At 47.4% G+C, this 20,705-nt stretch overlaps 1 protein-coding gene across 1 annotated transcript in view; it reads left to right on the forward strand.

Annotated features, from left to right (window-relative positions):
* GALNT18 (polypeptide N-acetylgalactosaminyltransferase 18) overlaps positions 1–20,705 on the forward strand; it is a 370,597-nt gene that overhangs the window by 181,377 nt on the left and 168,515 nt on the right. Inside the window, exon 3 of the mRNA XM_047776277.1 lies at positions 11,780–11,946. Coding sequence (XP_047632233.1) covers positions 11,780–11,946 — 167 coding nt within the window. The remainder of the gene's footprint in view (positions 1–11,779; positions 11,947–20,705) is intronic.

Raw genomic sequence — 20,705 nt, forward strand, 5'->3', positions numbered from 1 at the left:
TGTTATTTGAAGCCACCAAGTTTGTCCGATTTCTTACAGCAGCAGTATTAGAATCAGAACACTATCCTATGTCCCCCTTGGCACAGGATCCCGGGAAGTCTAGAAAGGCTCTGTGCTTGGCTTAATGCTTTGCTGTTGCTGTGTTAAAATTACTAATAATTTCTGAACCAGGGCCACTGTGTTTTCTTTTCGCACCGGGCCTCGCCACTAATATATCTGGTCCTGCAAGGGGGAAGGAGGAGGGCTCCAGGTGAGGAGCTGGGAGCACAATTGCTGGACCATTGGAGAGTTGCAACCTGGGTGCTAAGGTGCTAAGGATTTAGTACTTGCTCACTTACTGTGTGCCAGGTGCTGTGCAAACTACTTATTGTCTATTTTATCATTTTATTCCATCCCTGTGTTTCTCCAGGGTAGTTTCATTTGTTTGTTTGTTTGTTTTCATTTTGGGGGCATAATGGAGTTCTTGGGCCAAGAATCAGATCCAAGCTGCAGTTGCGACCTAAGCTGCATGGATTTTTTTTTTTTTTTGTCTTTTTTAGGGCTGCACCCACGCTAGGGGTCCAATCGGAGCTGTAGTGGCCAGCCTACCCTACAGCCACAGCAACGCCACATCTGAGCCGTGTCTGCGACCTACCCCGCAACTCACGGCAGCACCAGATCCTTAACCTACTGAGCCCAGTGAACAAGGCCAGGGATCGAACCCACATCCTCATGGATGCTAGGTGGGTTCGTTAACCTCTGAGCCATGGCGGGAACTCCAGCTGCATGGATCTTTAACCCACTGGGCTGGGCCAGGAATCAGGGATCAAACCTGCATCCCAGCACTCCCAAGACACTGCCAATCCCATTGCACCACAGTGGGAGCTCCTGGGATAGTTATTATTATTTCCATTTTATATAGGAGAATATCTACTATTTACAAGGTTAAGAAACTTGTTCAAGTTCCTACAGGTGCTAAGTAGCAAAGCCAGTGTTTTTTCCTGGGTCTGTGTCTCTAGGACACTACGCAGCCCCCTTGTGCTGCCCTGCCCAGGGGAGCTTTTCTAATTTGGGATCTTGGCTCTATGGAGATGAACCAGCGGTGTTTGGAAGATAGGACTTCTGTGAGGGCAGCCTCAGGACAAAGGGGCAAAATTAACACCCTAAATAATGATTCTGCTCTTGCATCAACAACGCTAACTACACAAACACAGGGGGAAATACTTCTTAACTGGAGCAATCTGGGGAAATTCTTCCAGTTCCTAGTTAAGTTAACACACTATGGGCCAATAATATCACATGGTTGTTCTTAAAGATAATGTAACCTTGAGCTCTATTAATACATTAAAATGAGAAGGTGGTAGTTTTGTTCTACTCTGCTGCTCAGACCACAACTGCAGAATTGGATTCTGTGAAATATAGAGAAAGTGGGACCTGTTTAAAGAAAAACAACTCAGGAGTAACATAACAAACAAAGTTTCTGCTGGATTATGGAGTAATATTTAAAACCCAGTTCCCTGGATTCCAAAGCCAGGTCTCTCACTTATAAGCTGGTTGACCTCCAGCACGTTACCTAGCCTCTCTGTGCCTTGGTTTTCCTAGCTGTAAATTAGAGGCGGTAGTACAAAGATTGAAGTGTAATACATGTTACACATTGCCTTAGAACATTGCCTGATGCAGAGTAACTGCTGTGTAACTTTTTGCTACTTTTTATCTGGGTCTCTGATTTATAAAAGGGATGGCTTGGGGAGACAGGTTCTGGATTTTCCCAGAAGGACCACTATATGGACAAAGAGCCACGCCGGCACTGGATGAGAGGAGGGCCAGCAAGCTTCATAGGATAGAGTGATTTTTTCCTAGTCCCAGAGTTCCACGTATCAGAGGCTGGAGGCAGACTCTGCTAAAGAGCAACGATGCCCTCCCCTCCTTTCTCTGACCTGTAGGGCCGGCCTTCCCCTAATCCATACCCTCAGCTCTCTCCTTGCCACAGTCCTGGCCTGCTCTCCAGGAACCCACCACAAGGAGACGCTCGGTTTCTTGTGGAATTTGTCCACCAGAGCCAGCTGACTTCTGTTCCCTGGGTGGCTGGTCCCATTTTCCCTGGATTTCTAATAAGATGTTTTAGGAACAAATGGTCACTCTGCTTCCTGTTGGCTGTTTACTTTTTAAATGATTCCTTTCCCTCATGTTTACTTATAATCGACATTTGACATAGCAGATCCGTTCTCTAAAGTGATAGTCACGTGAAAGGATGTTTGTAGAACTTCTACCTCTGGATGAAAGCTGGCCATTTTGATGATCACATACACTTAGAAGTTTACCTGTAGTCAGTCCTGTGTCAGATTCTGTCCCTAGATCAGGCTGGTCCATTTCCCTTGCCTTGAAGTCTCTTAAAACTCCCTGTTCTCCAATGTCCTTGGTCTCCTCCACATCTGAGTCACATGGGGCATCTTGCCCAGTCCCTGAAGCCCTTGACTCCACTAAGTATCCCCGTGACCCCTCTGGCTTATTGGGGATCTGGGCTTAGTGTTGCCTGCAGGCAGGGAGTAAGAAGTCTATGATTCCCATTCCATCAGACCGTGATAGAATTCCCATACCCAGAGCTTTCATAGGTCTTCATTCATTCTGCTATTCACTCTTCAAGCATTTATTCATTTGTTCATTCAGCCAGGTATCCAGAGCTTTCTGCGTTGTGTGCTGGACACTGTGAGGCGTGAGAGGTACCTGGTGAGCAAAGCAGATGTGATCTTGACCTCATGCAGCTTATAGTCTAGTGGAGACACTAATATCTGTTAAATAATTACACACAAAAAAACATGTTGCAATAACATATACATGGCATGAAAGACAAGCAGAGGGGACAATGAGAGGCTAACAGGGGATCCTATCCCAGCCCAGGAAGTTCAGCGTGTCTTTCTTTACTGGGCTACGTGCATGCTCTCAGGGAGAAAGGAACTGAACTTCAGCAACTGCGAAGGGCTGGGATTCTTTATAGTTCAGGGTCTACACACAATCACATAGTCACACCATCAGAAGCCACACATCGAGGCTCTGGAGGAGGGAAGCATGGCTCAGGATATCCTGAATGGGCTTGAGTCTGCATCCTGTCTGCTCATTAGAGTGTTGTGTCTCTAATGGTGACTGACCACATCTAAGCTCTCTCAGGGACAATGCTCTGCTTCCTCCCCCATCATTTCTGCTTCCTGCCTTTTTAGGATAGCTCATGTTCCATTTCCTCACCAGAAGGGCTTGATAGGGCAGCTGGTCCTTTTTCAATATTGTGAGATCTGGCCACAAGAGCTCCCAGGCTGGGCTGCCCTGTTTACTGATGACCAGCTCATCAATAGCTGCCTGAGGCTCAGGAAGCAGTCTTTGGTGCCATGAGCTGTGGATGGAATGGACTCCTTCATACAAGGAGTTTACACTGGGGTTGTTTATCTCAATGGGAGCAATGGAACTGGAAGACAGTTTTAGGCTTCTGGTGCCCAGTAGTATTTTATTGTATCAATCCAGGTCATCCTCCTAGACACACTGTATCCACCCCATCTTTATCAGAGTTGGCCTGGAGTGAGCTCCATTTTGCGCCCCCCTTCCCCCCACCCCAAGCCAGATCTCTGGGTTCTCACAACACTAGTGTCTCCAGATGCATCTCTGGGTAGGTGTGGGAAGGAAGGTGCAGGCCTAGTTTAGCAGGGACTACACATACAGGCTTTGGAGGCAGAGGAGCCCAGTGGAAGATAACTCACTGTCACTGCCCTATTTCCCTCATCTATAAAATGGGCATGAAACATTTACCACGTAGACCTGTAGGAAGGAATAAAGCTCAGAAGGGGAAAAAAAAAAAAAAGAATAAAACTATCCAGTCGTCTCTCAGCATGGTTTATGGCAAGTTATAAGCTTTCAGCAAATGGAATTATTTTTTTTTGTCCTTTGTCTTTTGAGGGCCGCACCTACAGCATATGGAGGTTCCCCAGGCTAGGGGTCTAATTGGAGCTACAGCTGCCGGCCTACACCACAGCCACAGCAACGCAGGATCCAAGCCACATCTGCAACCTATACCACAACTCACGGCAATGCTGGATGCTTAACCCACTGAGCAAGGCCAGGGATTGAACCCGAAACCTCATGGTTCCTAGTTGGATTTGTTTCTGCTGAGCCACGATAGGAACTCCAGTAAATGGAAATTATTACTATTATTATTTCCACATACGCCATACGAAGTCCCTGGGCAGTAGGGGTAGGAAGCCCCTCTGAGCTCCAGAGGTTGCAGAGATGTAAACACCAGCCACAGGGAGTAAAAGTCTTGGCCTCGCTCATGCCCCTTAAGAGCCTCGCGTTTTCCTTCCTCCTCCAGTCTCAAGTCCAGCAGACCGGAGGCTGGCAGGCAGGGAGCCTCTCTAATGTGGAAAGGTCTGAAAGAAGCCAGATGTGTACCCAGGTGGGACAAGAGGAGGGTCAAGCAAGTCCCATGGATGCAGGTAGGAGGGGAGAGGCCAAGCGAAGGGACACAGATGGCTGCGAAGAGATGAGAAGGCCCTGCTGACTCCAGGGTTCAGGTTCCAGGCAGCTAACAGTTCACCTGAACCCTTGTGTGCTGACCACAGCTGAAGGGAAAATCTTCTCTAGGAGACAAGTAGGAGGAGTGAAGGGTTGGGGGCACTCAGGGGTGTGGGTACCTGGTGCAGCCATCCTCTCTCTGCTTGTCTACATCAGCCCCTCCTCCATTCCCAGAACCCAGGCATCGTTGGACCCAGTTCCCCATGCATGTCAGCAGACACACCCCAGCTCATATTCTACTCTGACCTTCACTCTGGAAGAGGCCAAGCAGCCTCCATGAGTCATCGCTCTGATGGGCTGAGAGTTCATAGATTTGCCAAGGTCACAGGGAGGGGAGCATCCGTGAGTCCAATATGGGGATGTCTGGCTGCTGCCCTCGATGGTACCCAGTGGCTAGGCGCCTGCATTGGCCTTCCCTCATCAGCCATCGCTTCCCTGCCTCCCGCAGGTAATAGCAGCACTAAAGCTCTTGATATAAACTTGCCTCATAAACAGCTCAAAACAGTCTCGGGGAGCTCTGCTGGGAGGCTCCCTGCATAGCTGCTCCTGTGCCTGTACCGGGAGAGATCGATGAGGTGGACTTTATCGTGACCATCAATCCCAGCTTATTAGACAGCCATAGCACTCCCCTCCCAGAAATGCCTTGTTTTTATCTCTAGTGGAAAATGGCTCAACTTTGAACAAGAATAAAAGTAAAAAAGGAATTTTTATGGCTTAATTTTACAGGAGAATGTGCCTCTTCTCGAAATGTGTAAGGGACTGGTCTGGTACAGCCAGCCTTTCTCAAGGAGCGTAAATAGAAGGGCCAGTTACATCTGGTGGCTCCTCCGACTCTCACGTCTCCCAGCCCTTCCTTGGAGAGGTGAGTGGAGAAAGGGGAGTCCAGAGGCAGACACCAGAGCAGGCAGGGATGGCAGACTCCAGGAGCAGAGGCTGGGCTGGCTGGATCCTGGAGGATACAGGTGCTGGGGGAGAGCATCTCAGCCTGTGAACATGGGAGGCAAGGTCCTCGGACAGGGGCCGCTGCTGGATGGTGGGTGACGTGGCGAGACTCTGGAGCAGAAGTGCTGGGCTTGGGTCTGGAACAATCTACTTTGACAGCAGCTCTTGGACGTGTGTTATCTTAGAAGGCCTGGGGCTGGCTTACAACAGGCACGCTTCCAGCAGTGCTGACAGCAGGCGTGGCTGGCAAGGATGAGGACATCTTGCCTGAGATGCTGCTCTTCCTCCCTCTTTCTGCCTCTCTCCTCAGCTCTGTGAGTTCTGCTTCAGTGCTGAAATGAAGATAGGAACTGTGACTGTCAGAATGTGTGTGTTGGCACTTTGAAAGGGTGGTATCAGTTTATTCAACAGATGTCAGCTGAATACCTGCTGTTGGCCAGGCAGTGTGGCAGGTGGAGGACATGTGGTTATGAGCAAGATTTATCCCTACCATCAAGAAGCAGGAGTCAGAGTTCCCCTTGTGGTTTAGTGGTTAACGAACCCAACTAGCATCCATGAGGACGTGGGTTCAATCCCTGGCCTCGCTCAGTGGGTTAAGCATCCAGCGTTGCTGTGAGCTGTGGTATAGGTCACAGATGCAACTCGGATCCTGCATTGCTGTGGCTGTGGTATAGGCCAGCAGCTGTAGCTCTGATACGACCCCTAACCTAGGAACCTCCATATGCCACAAGTGCAGCCCTAAAAAAAGACAAAAGACAAAAGAAAAAAAAAAGAAGAAGAAGCGAGAGTCTAGTAAAGGGGTGACCAACCATCCTGGTTTGCTTGGGATGCTCAGGGTTGAAACTGGGAGAGTCCTGGACAGAATAGGATGAGTTAGTTGGTCACCCTGCCTAGTCACAACAGTGGTAAGGGGGTGTGTCTTGTGGCATTTGGTGGTGACCAGGTGCTGGCTGGGAGGGAGAAAAAGTTGGCAAACTAAGTCTTTAATGAGTCTGCCATTCATCACGTGTGAGACAGAAGATACTGAACTGTATGAGGAGGACACCTAAGTGATCATTTCTTCTGCCTCCTCACTCTGTGACAAGGCATGGAGAGAAGGGAGGCAGCATGCCTAGGGTCACAGAGCAGGTCAGGACACAGCTGGGTCCCCACCTGGGTCACTTCATCCCCTACTTACTGTTCTCACCCTAAACACTATCCTACCCTATCTTTCTCTCTCTCTTCCTTTCTCTTCCTTTCTTGCTTGCTTTCTTGCTTTCTGTCTTCTTTCCTTCCTTCCTCCCTCCCTCTCTCTCTCTCTCTTTTTTTTTTTCTTGGTCTTTTTAAGCCCATGCCTCTGGCATATGGCAGTTCCCAGGCTAGGGGTCCAATTGGAGCTGCAGCCGCCAGCCTACACCACAGCCACAGCAACACCAGATCCGAGCCGTGCCTGTGGCCTACACCACAGCTCATGGAAATGCTAGATCCTTAACCCACTGAGCGAGGCCAGGGATTGAACCCGAATCCTCATGGATACTAGTCATGGGGTTTGTTACTGCTGAGCCACGAAGGGAACTCCTACCCCATCTTTCTTATCCTGTCTGCCCTTCTCCTGTCTGCTCACCCAGACCCACGTTTAGGTTGGGTGCTGCACAGTGTGGAGAAAAAGCACTTCAGTAACTGGGAAGGCCCTGAGCAGTTCCCAGGAGAGAAGGAGAGGAAAGGAGGATTTAAGGAGGTCAGGGCACTTGGCCTGGAAGGATCCCTTAATTACAGTGCAAAGAGACTGAGAGCTGCTGGAGACTGGAAGTGTGAGAAATTGGGGCCATAAATCCAGGAGAGGGAGGGCAAAAGAGAAGGACCTGCTGGTGAGAGAGGACCTGACTCTCCTTCAGAGGGAGGAGGTTTGTACGAAAAGGAGCGGACAGAGATCAGTGGCCCACGTGTAAAATTCAGGCCTTGTGCAGACATACTTCATCACCTTATCACATTTTGCTTTATTGCACTTTGCAGATACTGCAGTTTTCATAGATTGAAAGTTTGTGGCAACCCTGTGTTGTCAGATGATAGCATTCTTTTTTAAGCAATAAAGTTTTTTTTTTTGTCTTTTGTCTTTTTAGGGCTCCACCCTCAGCATGTGGAGGTCCCCAGGCTAGGGGTCAAATAGGAGTTGTAGCTGCCGACCTACACCACAGCTACAGCCATGCAGGATCCGAGCCACCTCTGTGACCTACAACAGAGCTCACCGCAATGCTGAATCCTTAACCCACTGAGTGAGGCCAGGGATCGAAGCCGCATCCGCATGGATACTGGTTGGGTTCATTAACCGCTGAGCCACAATAGGAATAGTGTTTTTTAATGAAGGCATATACATTGGTTTTTTTAGACATAATGCTACTGCACACTTAATACACTATGGTGCAGTAGAAATAGAACTTCAGATGTCCTGGGAAACCAAAATGTTTGTGTGATTTGCTTTATTGCAATATTTGCTTTATTGCAGTGGCCTGGAACAGACCTGCAATATCTCCAAGGTGTGCTTATATCAAATAAACAAACCTGTTAGTTTTGTTTAATTCTAAAAGCCTACTATGTGCCAGACCCCAGTTTAACTTTGGGAGCTAGCACAGTAGCAGAATAAAGTCCCTGCTCTCAGGGAGGGTCGTTGTAGTAGGAGACAGACAATAAACACACACAAATGGGATGCACTGTACTAGGCATTCTGTTATGTTCAAAAGGGTTGTCATATAACAACATTGTTTCAAAGAGTCTTTCATGTGAAAACAGTGATCAGCAGAGTTCAGCTTGTAAAACAGATATAACATTTCCACTCTTCTTCGAGAAAGACCATCAGGAGACAGCATCCAGACACAGCTGCTCAAGCCATCAGAACAGCCACAGCCATTACTGGGAGAAATTAAAGTTCTTCTTGAAAAGAGGAGATGGAGGGTTATGTTGAGAATTAAGAAGGGAAGAGGGGAGTTCCTGTTGTGGCTCAGCAGTAACGAACCCGACTAGGATCCATGAGGACGGAGGTTCAATCTCTGGCCTCACTCAGTGGGTTAAGGATCTGGAGTTGCCATGAGCTGTGGTGTAGGTCTCAGACACGGCTCTGATTTCACATTGCTGTGGCTGTGGTATAGGCCAGCGGCTACAGCTCCAATTGGACCCCTTGCCTGGGAAACTCCATAACACTGAGTGTGGCCCTAAACACACACACACACACACACACACACACACACACACGAAGAGAGGAGGGGAAGGCAGTTAACCCATAACTCGGAACACGTTTGGGAACACCTAAAGCTCCAGAGACTGAGGCTCTGAGAACTCAGAGGAAACCCCTGGAGAAGTGGGAACAGACATAGGATCACAGTCTTTATGGCTGATGGAGGTAGTGGGGGGACAGTGAACTTGTACTGACATGTTGACCTTATTAGGAGCTGTTCACTGCACTTGCATAAAAGAAAAATAAAGGTCATGGGCTAGTAGTCTGTCCATAAAAAGTATTATTTTTAAACTTCTGTTAGTCAGTAGTTTGCATGTTAATACTTTTATCAGTTTCAGTGCCTAAGGAAAGGCCAGCTACTGGTCTTGATAATGTAAATAAGCACTAGCTGGAAGAATTAATTGAGCAACCTTTTAATTGCTGTTCTAACAATGCTATTTACAACAACACATTTTTGGAAAGGGTTTGATGACCTGAAGGAGTCATTCCAGTCTTTCTCATTAAGTCCCCCCACCCCCAACCCATCCCCTGGTCCTACCACGTCCTCATCTCCTTCATCTTCAGTTACATGAGCTGGCTTCCTCCATCACCTCCTCTCCAGGCACAGCACTGTTCCTTCGGCCCCATTAAGCCTATGCACAGCTCACCATGGTATGCCATGTGACTCCTTTCTTTCTTTCTTTCTTTCTTTCTTTCTTTCTTTCTTTCTTTCTTTCTTTCTTTCTTTCTTTCTTTCTTTCTTTCTAGGGCCACACCTGCAGCATATGGAAGTTCCCAAGCTAGGGTTCAAATCCAAGCTAGAGCTGCCAGCCTACACCACAGCCACAGCAACTCAGGATCTGAGCCGCATCTGCGACTTACACCATAGCTCACGGTAACGGATCGGATCCTTAACCCACTGAGCAGGGCCAGGGATCAAACTTGTGTCCTCCTGAATACTAGTCAGGTTCATTACCAGTGAACCACGATGGGAACATCCCCATGTGAGTTTCTGATCAGACCTCTCCTCCTCACAGAGCCCTTCCCTAACCATTCCTTCTAGAACAGCTGCCAGGGCCCCATGCGATTCTCTAACCCCCATTAGTTTTCATCTCAGCACTTACATAAATTATATCATTTGTTTGCTTCCATGTTTGCCTGTTTTCGCCCATCAAAGCATAGGCTCCATGAACACAGGCACCAGGCACTTTTTCCACGTTACCCCCAGTGAGTACCTACCTCGTGGAAGACACTCAATCAATATTTATTCCCTTAAATATGAGAATAAATGGATTCTTTACCAATCTGTTAACCTGATGGCTTTACTCAAATTCTAACTATGAAGCAGATTTGGGTAAAGACTTGAAGCTTTCCCTTCTCCCATCCATCTTCGGTGAGAGAAAAGGAGAGCTGGAAATAGAATGAGAGAAGTTTCTGTAAATTTCTAGTAACCATAGAGACAGTGATTTTAGTTTATTAATCTCCCGCTCTTAAGCAGGCTGGGGCCCCACTGTGATTTCTCCAAATTGCTCAGCGCTGGTTATCCTGCAGCCTTCCTCATTAAGGAAGAGCAGGCCCGTCCCTCTCCTGCAGCACTTTAATTACTGACAAGCAGAAGCCCTGTGCTATTATGCTCATTATTTCATGTTCTCACCTGGCTGCACCCCCCACTTTGGAGCAGTGCAACATGGTCATCAGCCCTGAAACCCTGGAGCCTCCAGTGGCTGGTGGTGGGAGCAGGTGGCCTCCACTCTGAACCCAGGACCTGGGATAGGGCCATAATCTCTGCTCTGTCCTTTCATTCACCTACCCTGAAGATGCGAGCTCACTGCCTGCTAGAGTACCATTTAGTTTCAGCCAGCCAATGGCACCAACAATGATTTCTTGCCCATGAAGGCAATGCCTACAGGTGAAGAAATTGACATACCCTTGAGAACCATGAATTTCTTATTATCTGGCCTCTTGATCAGGTCTGATTTTAGGGCTGCTTGTTTCTCTTCCTATGAAGAATGGCGTGCAGACTTTTTTCTTTTTTTTTTTTTCTTTTTGCCATTTCTTGGGCTGCTCCCGTGGCATATGGAAGTTCCCAGGCTAGGGGTCTAATCGGAGCTATAGCCGCCGGCCTACGCCAGAGCCACAGCAACGCGGGATCCAAGCCACGTCTGCAACCTACACCACAGCTCACGGCAACGCTGGATTCCTAACCCACTGAGCAAGGCCAGGGATCGAAGCCGCAACCTCCTGGTTCCTAGTCGGATTCAGTTAACCACAGAGCCATGATGGGAACTCCTGGCATGCAGACTTTTGTAATTTTTGCTTCATGTCCTTCGGGTAAGAGACCTCCTAGGTAGCTTTAGGGTTTCAGTAGAGCTAGAGAGGAAATGGGACAGTTAGAGGCAGTCTCCCATGACCACTTTTCCTTCCTCTTACAGAAGAGGAAGAGTTGAGATTCTGTCTTGGCAGCTGACACGTGGTGGGGACCTAGCCTCTCTGAGCCTTAGTGTCTTCATCTATGAAATGAAATTGGAATTGTGCTTCTAATCCTCTATTATGTTGACACTCTGACTCTAGCTTCAACTTATTTCTGGAGGCTGGACCCCTGAGATGAATGTAGTGTGCCTTCTGGAGTGAGGCAGAGTGGATTCTGATAGTAGGAGTCTCTGGAAGGAGACGTATTTCTCTTCCGAGTTAAACCATCTAAGATCTGGCCTCACCTAGGAATTGGCTCCCATTTTGGAAAAACTCGAACTTTCCTCTGGATGCATTTTCCTTCCTATTGGATTTAGAAATATCCTTTCATTCTTCTAGTGAACACTCAGTGACTGTCTGCTGGGTTCCAGGCCCTGCACTAGGTGCTAAGGGTACAACTATTCAGCTGGAAGAGTCATTGACAGACTCAGACTCTGTAGTGGAGCAAACTGGTTTCAATGGTTATGGGTCTGTGGACTGTACATTTGGGGTTTATCTTAAGTATATCAAAGAAAAGACCCTGGGAAGAATCTGGACCCTGAGTCCTCCAACAAAGTCAGAGCCAAGACATAGGCATGCCTGCACCTGGGGTGATCCCGGCTGAGTCAGGGACAGATCTAAGAGCCCGGCTGTTCTTCTTTGTAGGTGCCGCAACCTCTCGTTCCCCGACAGCCTCCCAGAGGTGAGCATCGTGTTTATCTTCGTCAACGAAGCACTCTCCGTGCTGCTGCGCTCCATCCACTCAGCCATGAAACGCACGCCTCCACACCTGCTCAAGGAGATCATCCTGGTGGATGACAACAGCAGCAATGGTGAGTGTGCAGACATCTGAGCAAAGGGGTCAGCCTCTGTGCAGGGTTCTCATTTTCTTAAGGCTGGAATGTTGCATCCTCTGGAATGTTGCCTTAGAGAGGAGCGATTCATGGTGGCCACCTCTCTGGAAGTTTCACTCCACAGCTGCACCCTCTCTGCATTCCAGAGAAGCCCTGTTCCCAAGCTTTCTCTTACTGGCTATCAACTCCGTCTCCTAGTATCCTGGTGCAATATGATAAGATAAATATCTGTGACCTCTACCCTCTCCATGTACACAGTGAGCACTTCCAGTGTTTCTTTTTTTTGGCTTTTTGCCATTTCTAGAGCCACTCTAGAATGGCATATGGAAGTTCCCAGGCTAGGGGTCTAATCAGAGCTGTTGTCATTGGCCTACGCCACAACTACAGCAACGCCGGATCTTTAACCCACTGAGCAAGGCCAGGGATCCGAACCCGCAACCTCATGGTTCCTAGTCAGATTTGTTAACCACTGAGCCACGACAGGAACTCCAGTGTCTTTTTTCTATGAAGCATCCTTTCATGTTGCTGTGTATCTTGGCCTCTGCTGGAAGATTGTTCATTGGTGTTGTCTTAGCAGTGTTGGCAATGATAGCAGAGGTGTTGATGGTGCCAGGAGTGATGGTGGTCATAGTGGTGTTGATGGTGGGAATGGCAGAGGACATGTAATGCAGTGGCAGCGATAGAGATGTTGAAAGTCTAGTCTCTTTTCTGGACCCCTCTCTTCCCCATTCCACCTGGCTTTAGCAAAGCCCCCAGGTGGCCTTCAGTGCCCTCCACCCCCCGAAGCCCTCACATCACCATTTCCCCTTCTCAAGCCCCTACCAGCTACCTCTTTCTCTTGGTGCATATTCCATGGCTTCTGGATTCCTCCCACATGCCCATAAAATTCTCCAAACTTAGAGACCTTGCACTGAGACAGTTTAAGAACCAGTGCTCTGATAGGACCATTAATATGGATGTGCTATGGATAATGCATGCCTTTAAAAAATAGACTGCTGGGTCACAAGATCACAGAATCATTGGGTTTGTGTTATCTTTAGCATTTTCTCTGATGTCAGGTAGTAAATTTCCCAGTGAATCAGCTGCTGTAATGAGAAGTTCAGGATGAACAATTTGTGTCATTATCAATTAAAGCTAAAACATATCAGATAATTAAAACCTATTTAATCTCAATAAGCAAATTTTGTTTTTTATCCTATAGTAAGTGTAGAAGCAGTGTGATGAAGGGGATTTTAGAGCTTTCTGAAGGGCAGTGCTTGTGAATCACTTGGTTTTTGTTGTTCCATGGATATGAAAGAAGGAAAAGGCAACTAAGGATGGCAGCAAATCAGCAGCATAGTTTTAAAGGTGATGATCTCTTGTGAGGGGAAGACAGGCAGGGGCCCAGCTCCCAAATCTTGAGCAGCTATCTACCATCGCCTTGCTTGGGGTCCAGAGTGGATGCCGGGAAATCATCCATTCCCAGTGGTTACCATTACAACAGCGTGACTAGCCTGCCTGTACACCGTACCTTGCTCCACCCAGAATGGCTGGTCCTCTTGCCTCTGACATTGGAAGAGCCTCTGACGTTCATTCCTAGAGCGAGGATGTCCCCCAGGTAAGAGGCATCCCCAGGCTCCATTCAGATGCACTTTCTCATATCACAAAAGAGAGAATGATTTATTTATATATATATTTTTTTCTACTGTACAGCATGGTGACCCAGTTACACATACATGTATACATTCTTTTTCTCACGTTATCATGCTCCATCATAAATGACTAGACAAGAGTTCTAAATAAATGATTAAAAAAGAATGAAAATTTTTAGATGAAAAAATAAATATACATTCATCCAATAAAGTAGGCAGTATTTTTCTGAAAACAAACAAACAAACAAAAAAAAAAAAGAGAGAATGAGAACAAAGCACCAGGAAGAAGGAAGTCTTGGAAACCTTCATTTCTTCCCATGGTGAGAACTTTATCATGGTTTGAAGGATGAAAGATGCCATTTTGTCTTTAATCCATGTTGGAAGAGGGGGGAAAGCTCATATTGAGTTTGAGAAAGTTAGATGGGGAAAGTGAGTAAGATGTAGAGGATTTCATATTTGAATTTGGAGACTTTGGACTTTATTTTATAACAAGTGATAACTGTGAAAGTTTTGGGGAAGTGCAGTGATGCAGTCAGGGTTGAGCAATGGAGAGCTTTGGCTGTGGTTTGTATTACTGGTTGGGGGAAAGGGACATATTGAAGAAGGGAACTGGATGAGAAGGCAGTTGCAAGGGCCCTGGAGTAGTGGTGGGTGTGGAGGTAGATGGCAAGATAAGGGACTGAGAGATATTTTGAAGGACGCATCTGTTGGATCTCTTGACTGACAGGCTGTGGGCAAGTGGACCAAAGAGGGGGTGGTGAATGATCACTCAGTCTCAAGCCAGAGTGGCTAAGAGGGTGGTGATCATTCTCAGGATGGAGGGCAAGAGGAACAGTGGGGAAGTAGGAGCTTTCTAACCCAAGGCTCTGAGGAGTATTGAGGGGATGGCACAAGTTATCCTGCCTGTGGTGGTGTTTACACAGGCTACACATGACAGAATTGCACAGAGCTACATACACACACCAAATGAGTGCATTATTACTGAGGAGACCTGGAAAAGCTTAGCGATTGTGACAATGTCAGGGTCCTCATTTTGATATCGTACTGCAGTTGTGTAAGATGTTAACGTTGGGGGAGGCTGGGTGAAGGGTGCATGGGACCTCCTGGTATATGTTTGTGTACTTTTCCTGTGAATCTGTAATTATTTCAAAATATAAAGCTAAAAAAAAAAAAACCACAAAATTATTTCCAGAAGATTCTAACTCAGTCAGTTCAAGGTAGACTCTGGCCAACTCTGTTAAGAACATTCTTGATGATTCTGTGGCACAGCTCTGATTGAGAACCTCTGGTTTGATGAAGAGGATGCAGCTTTGCTTTTGCACATGTTGAGTTTCAGTGCATGGTGCCAAGGGAAAGAACTCTGGGCTGAAGTCTGAAGTTATACTTTCTAGAATCCTCTCCACTGTGAATGAGTGACCATGGAAATATCCCTCAACCTCTCAGAGTCTTCCTCTGTAAGGGGAGATGGTGATCCTCCCTCGCTTGCCTCACCTGCCTGGCACGGTCAAGTGTGTGACTGTGAGTTGAGCACTGCCAGCCCCCACCTCCACTCCCAGGCCAACTGCATGCATAGCTGGAGCTCAGAGAAAAACATGGGACATGCATCTTATATACAGAACAACTGATGCCATTGGCTGGGAGGAGAGGGTGGCAAAGAGAAGAAGGGAGAACAGAAAAGTAGAAGCTTGAGAGGATATTGGATATAAGAGGTTTAGGAGTTAGGAGAACAAGGGTTGGGAGACAGAGAGGAAATGGCCAGGAGAATCTGGAGGACAATACAGACTTCACAGACAATGAGAATTTCAGGTACAAGAGTCATCTTTTTTTTTGGGGGGGGGGGCCTTTTTATCTTTTCTAGGGCCGAACCTGCAGCACATGGAGGTTCCCAGGCTAGGGATTCAACCAGAGCTGTAGCTGCTGGCCTACACCAAGCCACAGCAACTCAGGATCTGAGCTGCATCTGTGGCCTACACCATAGCTCACGGCAACGCTGGATCCTTAACCCACTGAGCAAGGCCAGGGATTGAACCCACAACCCCATGGTTCCTAGTTGGATTCACTAACCACTGAGCCACGATGGGAACTCCGAGAGTCATCTGTTTGAATGAAGCCACAGACAGGTGGAAGGACATGGAGTCTGGGAAGAAGCCATTGGAACTAGAAGGTGCAGATCATGGAAATCTCAGTGGGGAGATTTCCATGTAAAGAGTTGGGCATATATCCAGACAAAACCTTCCTTGAAAGAGATACATACACCCATATGTTCATTACAGCACTATTCCCAATAGCCAAGACATGGAAACGACCTAAATGTCCATTGACAGATGAATAGATTGAGAAAAAGTGGTATATATACACAATGAAATACCACTCAGCCATAAAAAAGAACAAAATAATGCCATTTGCAGCAACACGGATGGAACTAGAGACTCTCATACTAAATGAAGTAAGTCACAAAGAGAAACACAAATACCATATGATATAAGTTATATCTGGACTCTAATATATGACACAAATGAACCTTCCCACAGAAAAGAAATGCATGGAATTGGAGAACAGACTTGTGGTTGCCAAGGGGGAGCGGGAGGGAGTGGGATAGACTGGGAGCTTGGGGTTAATACATGAAAACTATTGCATTTGGAGTGGATAAGCAATGAGATCCTGCTATATAGCACAGGGAATTGTATCTAGTCACTTGTGATGGAATTTGATGGAGGATAATGTGAGAAAAAGAATGTATGTGTGTGTGTGTGTGTGTGTGTGACTGGGTCATTTTGCTGTACAGTAGAAAATTGACAGAACACTATAAACCAACTATGATGAAAAAAATAAAAATCATAATAAAAAAGAGTTGGGGGTAGGGCGGCAGAAGCCAGATAAAGATGAAGAGCAGCTGGAAGGTAGAAGTTTCTTTCCGGAATTTTCACTGAAGGAGAATCAGGAGCTAAGGCAGTGGCTGGATCAGTGTTTTCCATAACTTAACCACCACCTGCCGTGAGAAATCCATTTATGCTGTGACCCAGGATGACATGCCTACTCACGCCCATACACAAGCACAGGCCATTGAAATACAACTTTTAAGAAACAATAGTTATTCTTATAATGTGCAAAGCGCTCTGATAGTTTCTATTATAAGTCTGGTCTATATTATTCAGTTCTATTGTGTTCTATTGTATTGTGCTGTGTTGTGTTGTTTTGTATCTCTCTCTTTTTGAAAGACAGGTTGTTCTCCAGACCCTGACTGCACATTCCAATCATTTAGAGAGCTTTTAAGAAATCCGGGTGGCCAGGCTTTAGCTCTGGTGATTTGATTGGTCTGGGGAGGTGGCGGGGGACATTTAATTAGTCTGGAGGGGGGCTCTTGGTCTGGGGAGGAGGCACTTGAATTCTTTGAGGCCAAGGTTAGGACGGACAGGGCCTCTGAGGAGGGAGGAGAGGATGGGACCCAGGGCACAAAGCCAGGGTTGCCTCTAGGAAGAAGGGACCTATCTTTCTTCCAACCAGAGGAGCAGATGAGCAAATAGGGAGGCAATGAGGGGTTGGCCCCTGTGTAGAATGGGCCAGGGAGGTGACCAGTAATGGGGCTGCTGGGAGACCGGCTGCCCTAAGCTCTCAAAGGGCCAGCATAGACATTAAAACGGTGGCTCTTGGAGGAAGTGATCCAGCTCTAGCCTTGGTCAAGGGCTGCAGAGCCCTTCAGGGCGACAGGGAAGGTGGCTCTGGCTGTAACCTGGGCAGGCTTCCTCTGGGGCATCACTCAGCATCAGATGTTTATTTATTTCATGTCAGGCCAACTCAGCTCAGCTAACAAATGTTCACGGGGTGCCCTGCTCTGGCCAAGGGCATGGAGGGAGTGACAGATCAGATCCAGTTCCTGCCATCAGGGAGTCATGCAAATAAAAGCTAAATGGGATGAAATATAATAGGACTCAGTTTCTGGTTTCAGTTCTTCCACTTCCTGGCCGTGGGTTTTCTTTCATGCCCTGTGCCTGTCTGTCCCAGTGTCACTAAGGATACACGAGGTAATGGGAGTGAAAATGCTATACATTGCAAGGTCTGAAGAGTGAGTTAACACGTGAATTATAAGGAGTTCCCTTCATGGCTCAGTGGTTAATGAGCCTGACGAGGATCCATGAGGATGCAGGTTTGATCCTTGGCCTCTCTCAGTGGGTTAAGGATCCGGCATTGCCATGAGCTGTGATATAGGTCACAGATGCGGCTGGGATCTGGCATTGCTATGGCTGTGGTGTAGGCCAGCAGCTGGAGCTCTAATTCAACCCCTAGGCTGGGAACTTCCGTATGCTGCGGGTGCGGCCCCCTCCAAAAACAAACAAACAAAAAACCCAAAAAAAACCCCAAAAAACCATGAGAGTCATAAAAATAATAACAACAACAATAATAATAGCTGCCCCCAGGTACCTGCAGAGCCCTGGCGTTTTCCTTTCTTAAAACAGTGTGCTGTGGTATGAAGAGCAAGAGTTGGCATCAGGCCAGGTGTTCAGGTCCAGCTCTTTCTGGCTTCTTCCTAGCTATGTGTTCTTAACCTCTGTGAACCCAATTTTCCTTATCTATGAAATTGGGATGTATAATTCCTACCACTGGGATTGTTTGGAGGCCTGAATGAGATAACGCATGATGGAAGGGATGCTGGGATTTAAAACTCTAAATGATGCCAGAGAACAGAGCTTTCAGACTGTCTTCCGAGCTGTTGTCTCAGGTTCTGTATATGCTGGCGCCTCGTGTTCCTGCCCCTGGCTATGAGCACCTTTGCTTTGGGGTCAGGCCCATGTTTCCACAAACACAGGAAGGGGTCAGTCAATCACTACTTTCTTCATCCAAGCCCCTAAAGACCTCTAGCTCCAACTCAGACGCCAGGGACTAAAGCCTCTGCAGATGGTCCATGTGTAGGAGCCTGCATCCCCGTCCTTTGCCTCCTTAGCAATTTCCTGTACAAGCCCCACTCTTTTGGGGGCTGGCTCCTGGTAGGATAGCGTCACTCTGCTAAAGTGGTCTCAAACTTTCAGTGTTTGAGCTTGACTGAAAAGACAGAGGGTTGGAGTTCCCTTCGTGGCTCAGTGGTTAATGAACTCCACTAGGATCCATGAGGATGAGGGTTCGACGCCTGGCCCTGCTCAGTGGGGTAAGGATCTGGCATTGCCGTGAGCTGTAGTGTAGGTCGCAGACACAGCTTGAATCCTGTGTGGCTGTGGCTATGGCATAATCCATCTGCTGCAGCTCCAATTGGACCCCCGGCCTGGGAACCTCCATATGCCAAGGGTGCGGCCCTAAAAAGCAAAAACAAAACAAAACAAAACAGAGTGTCATACCAGGCACATTCTTGCCCCAGGACATTTGCACCTGTTTCCCCCACCTCCTGGAAGGCTTTTACCCTCTGATATCTACACCCCGTGTTCCTTTGTCTCTTTAGGCCTTTGTTCAAATGCTGCACATTTGTTAAAATGGCAGCCTTACCCCATCACCCCTCACACCCTCCTTGCTTCTTTTCCTCCATAGCACCTATTGCCGTCTCATATACTGTACTTACTTGGTTACTCTGCTTTATTTATTTGTACATTTTCCTTCCACCAGTATGTAAGAACCATGATGATAGGAACGTTTATTTTATTCATCACTGTATCCCAAGCACCTAGAATAGTGCCTAGTTCTTGCTGGTGTTCCAAAAGTATTGATTCAATGAAAGAATGCATGGTGATTCTGTAGGGCTTGGACAAAGCTTGGACTCTTCACTTTAATAAACTTCCCCAAGCATTCTGATGCAGCGGGACACTCTCTGGGAATCACTGTTCTAATTGTTGTCCCCCATTGCCCAGTATGCTGTAGCTGAGTAGCCTGAGACAACAGGCACTTAAACCCTCCTTCCTGAGGCTAGCCTCGGCAGCAGGCACCACTGGGTGGAGTGTTTCTTCCTGGGGTGGGGTCCTTGGGACCGCTCTGCTGCACCCCAGGGAGATGACATGAATGTTGGGTGGAGAGCAGAGCAGAAGAGGAGCTTCTCTTGCTGTCACCCCAGCGTGGCCTGAACTCAGCTCCTATGTGTGAGGCCAGATGGCCATCCCTGTGCTTGCTCCCTTCTCTGTTACCCAGCCTCTGCCTGCATTCCTGACAGGGGCAACCTGTCCTGCCATTCTGAGGCTCTCTCTCCTCCCTGCCTCCTCTTCCTTGTTATCTCAAGGGGGAAATGGCAGGGACTACAACTTGGAGCCTCTTGGTTTTAATTACCATGCTGGAGTCCCCATTGTGGCACAGCAGAAATGAATCTGACTAGGAACCATGAGGATGGGGGTTCAATCCCTGGCCTCGCTCAGTGGGTTAAGGATCTGGCTGTGAGCTGCAGCATAGGTCGCAGACACGGCTCGGATCTGACGTTGCTGTGGCTGTGGTGCAGGCTGGTGGCTGCAGCTGCAATTGAACCCCCAGACTGTGAACCTCCTTATGCAGTGGGTGCAGCCCTAAAAAGCAAAACAAACAAACAAAAAATTACCTTGTTTTTCCGTGAATCTCAGTGGGCCAAGTCCTTTAGCTGGGACTGAGTGACTCAAACTCAGGATTTGTGGCTGATAGAGCCTGTGATTCTTGGCATTCAATTATTTATTCACCCACTTCATTCATTCATTCATTCTTTCAGCTGATATTTGATGGCCACGGACCTTGTGCCGAATACTTTAGCTCCCAGCTAAACGCTGATCTCCTAACTCCACACATAATTTCAACATACTCATGTGATTCAGCTATTCCAGTACCTGGCCCAGAGCAGGTGCTCAAAAAACACAAATCCTTTCAGGCTCCCTCACCAGCTGTCCCAGAGTCACCCCATCCCACAAGCCAGCCAACCTCACTTCCGTCACTCCACTCAGCTTCTCTGTTTCCTTTCTTAACTCTTGTCCTCTTTGATAAACTTGAAATAATCATGCACTCTTCTTTCATGCTACTTGAAATTTCAAAATGAATCTAAATTTGGCAACTAAAAGCACATCAAAAAAATGGTGATATCAAATATTCTCTTAAGACTCTCATTCCCTAGAGATTTGAATCAGCTCTTGGTTGGCAATGACTTGCCCAGTCTACAACCTACCTAATGCTTACCTT

The sequence above is a fragment of the Phacochoerus africanus genome, chromosome 4, assembly GCF_016906955.1.
Source record: "Phacochoerus africanus isolate WHEZ1 chromosome 4, ROS_Pafr_v1, whole genome shotgun sequence".
NCBI lineage: Eukaryota > Metazoa > Chordata > Mammalia > Artiodactyla > Suidae > Phacochoerus > Phacochoerus africanus.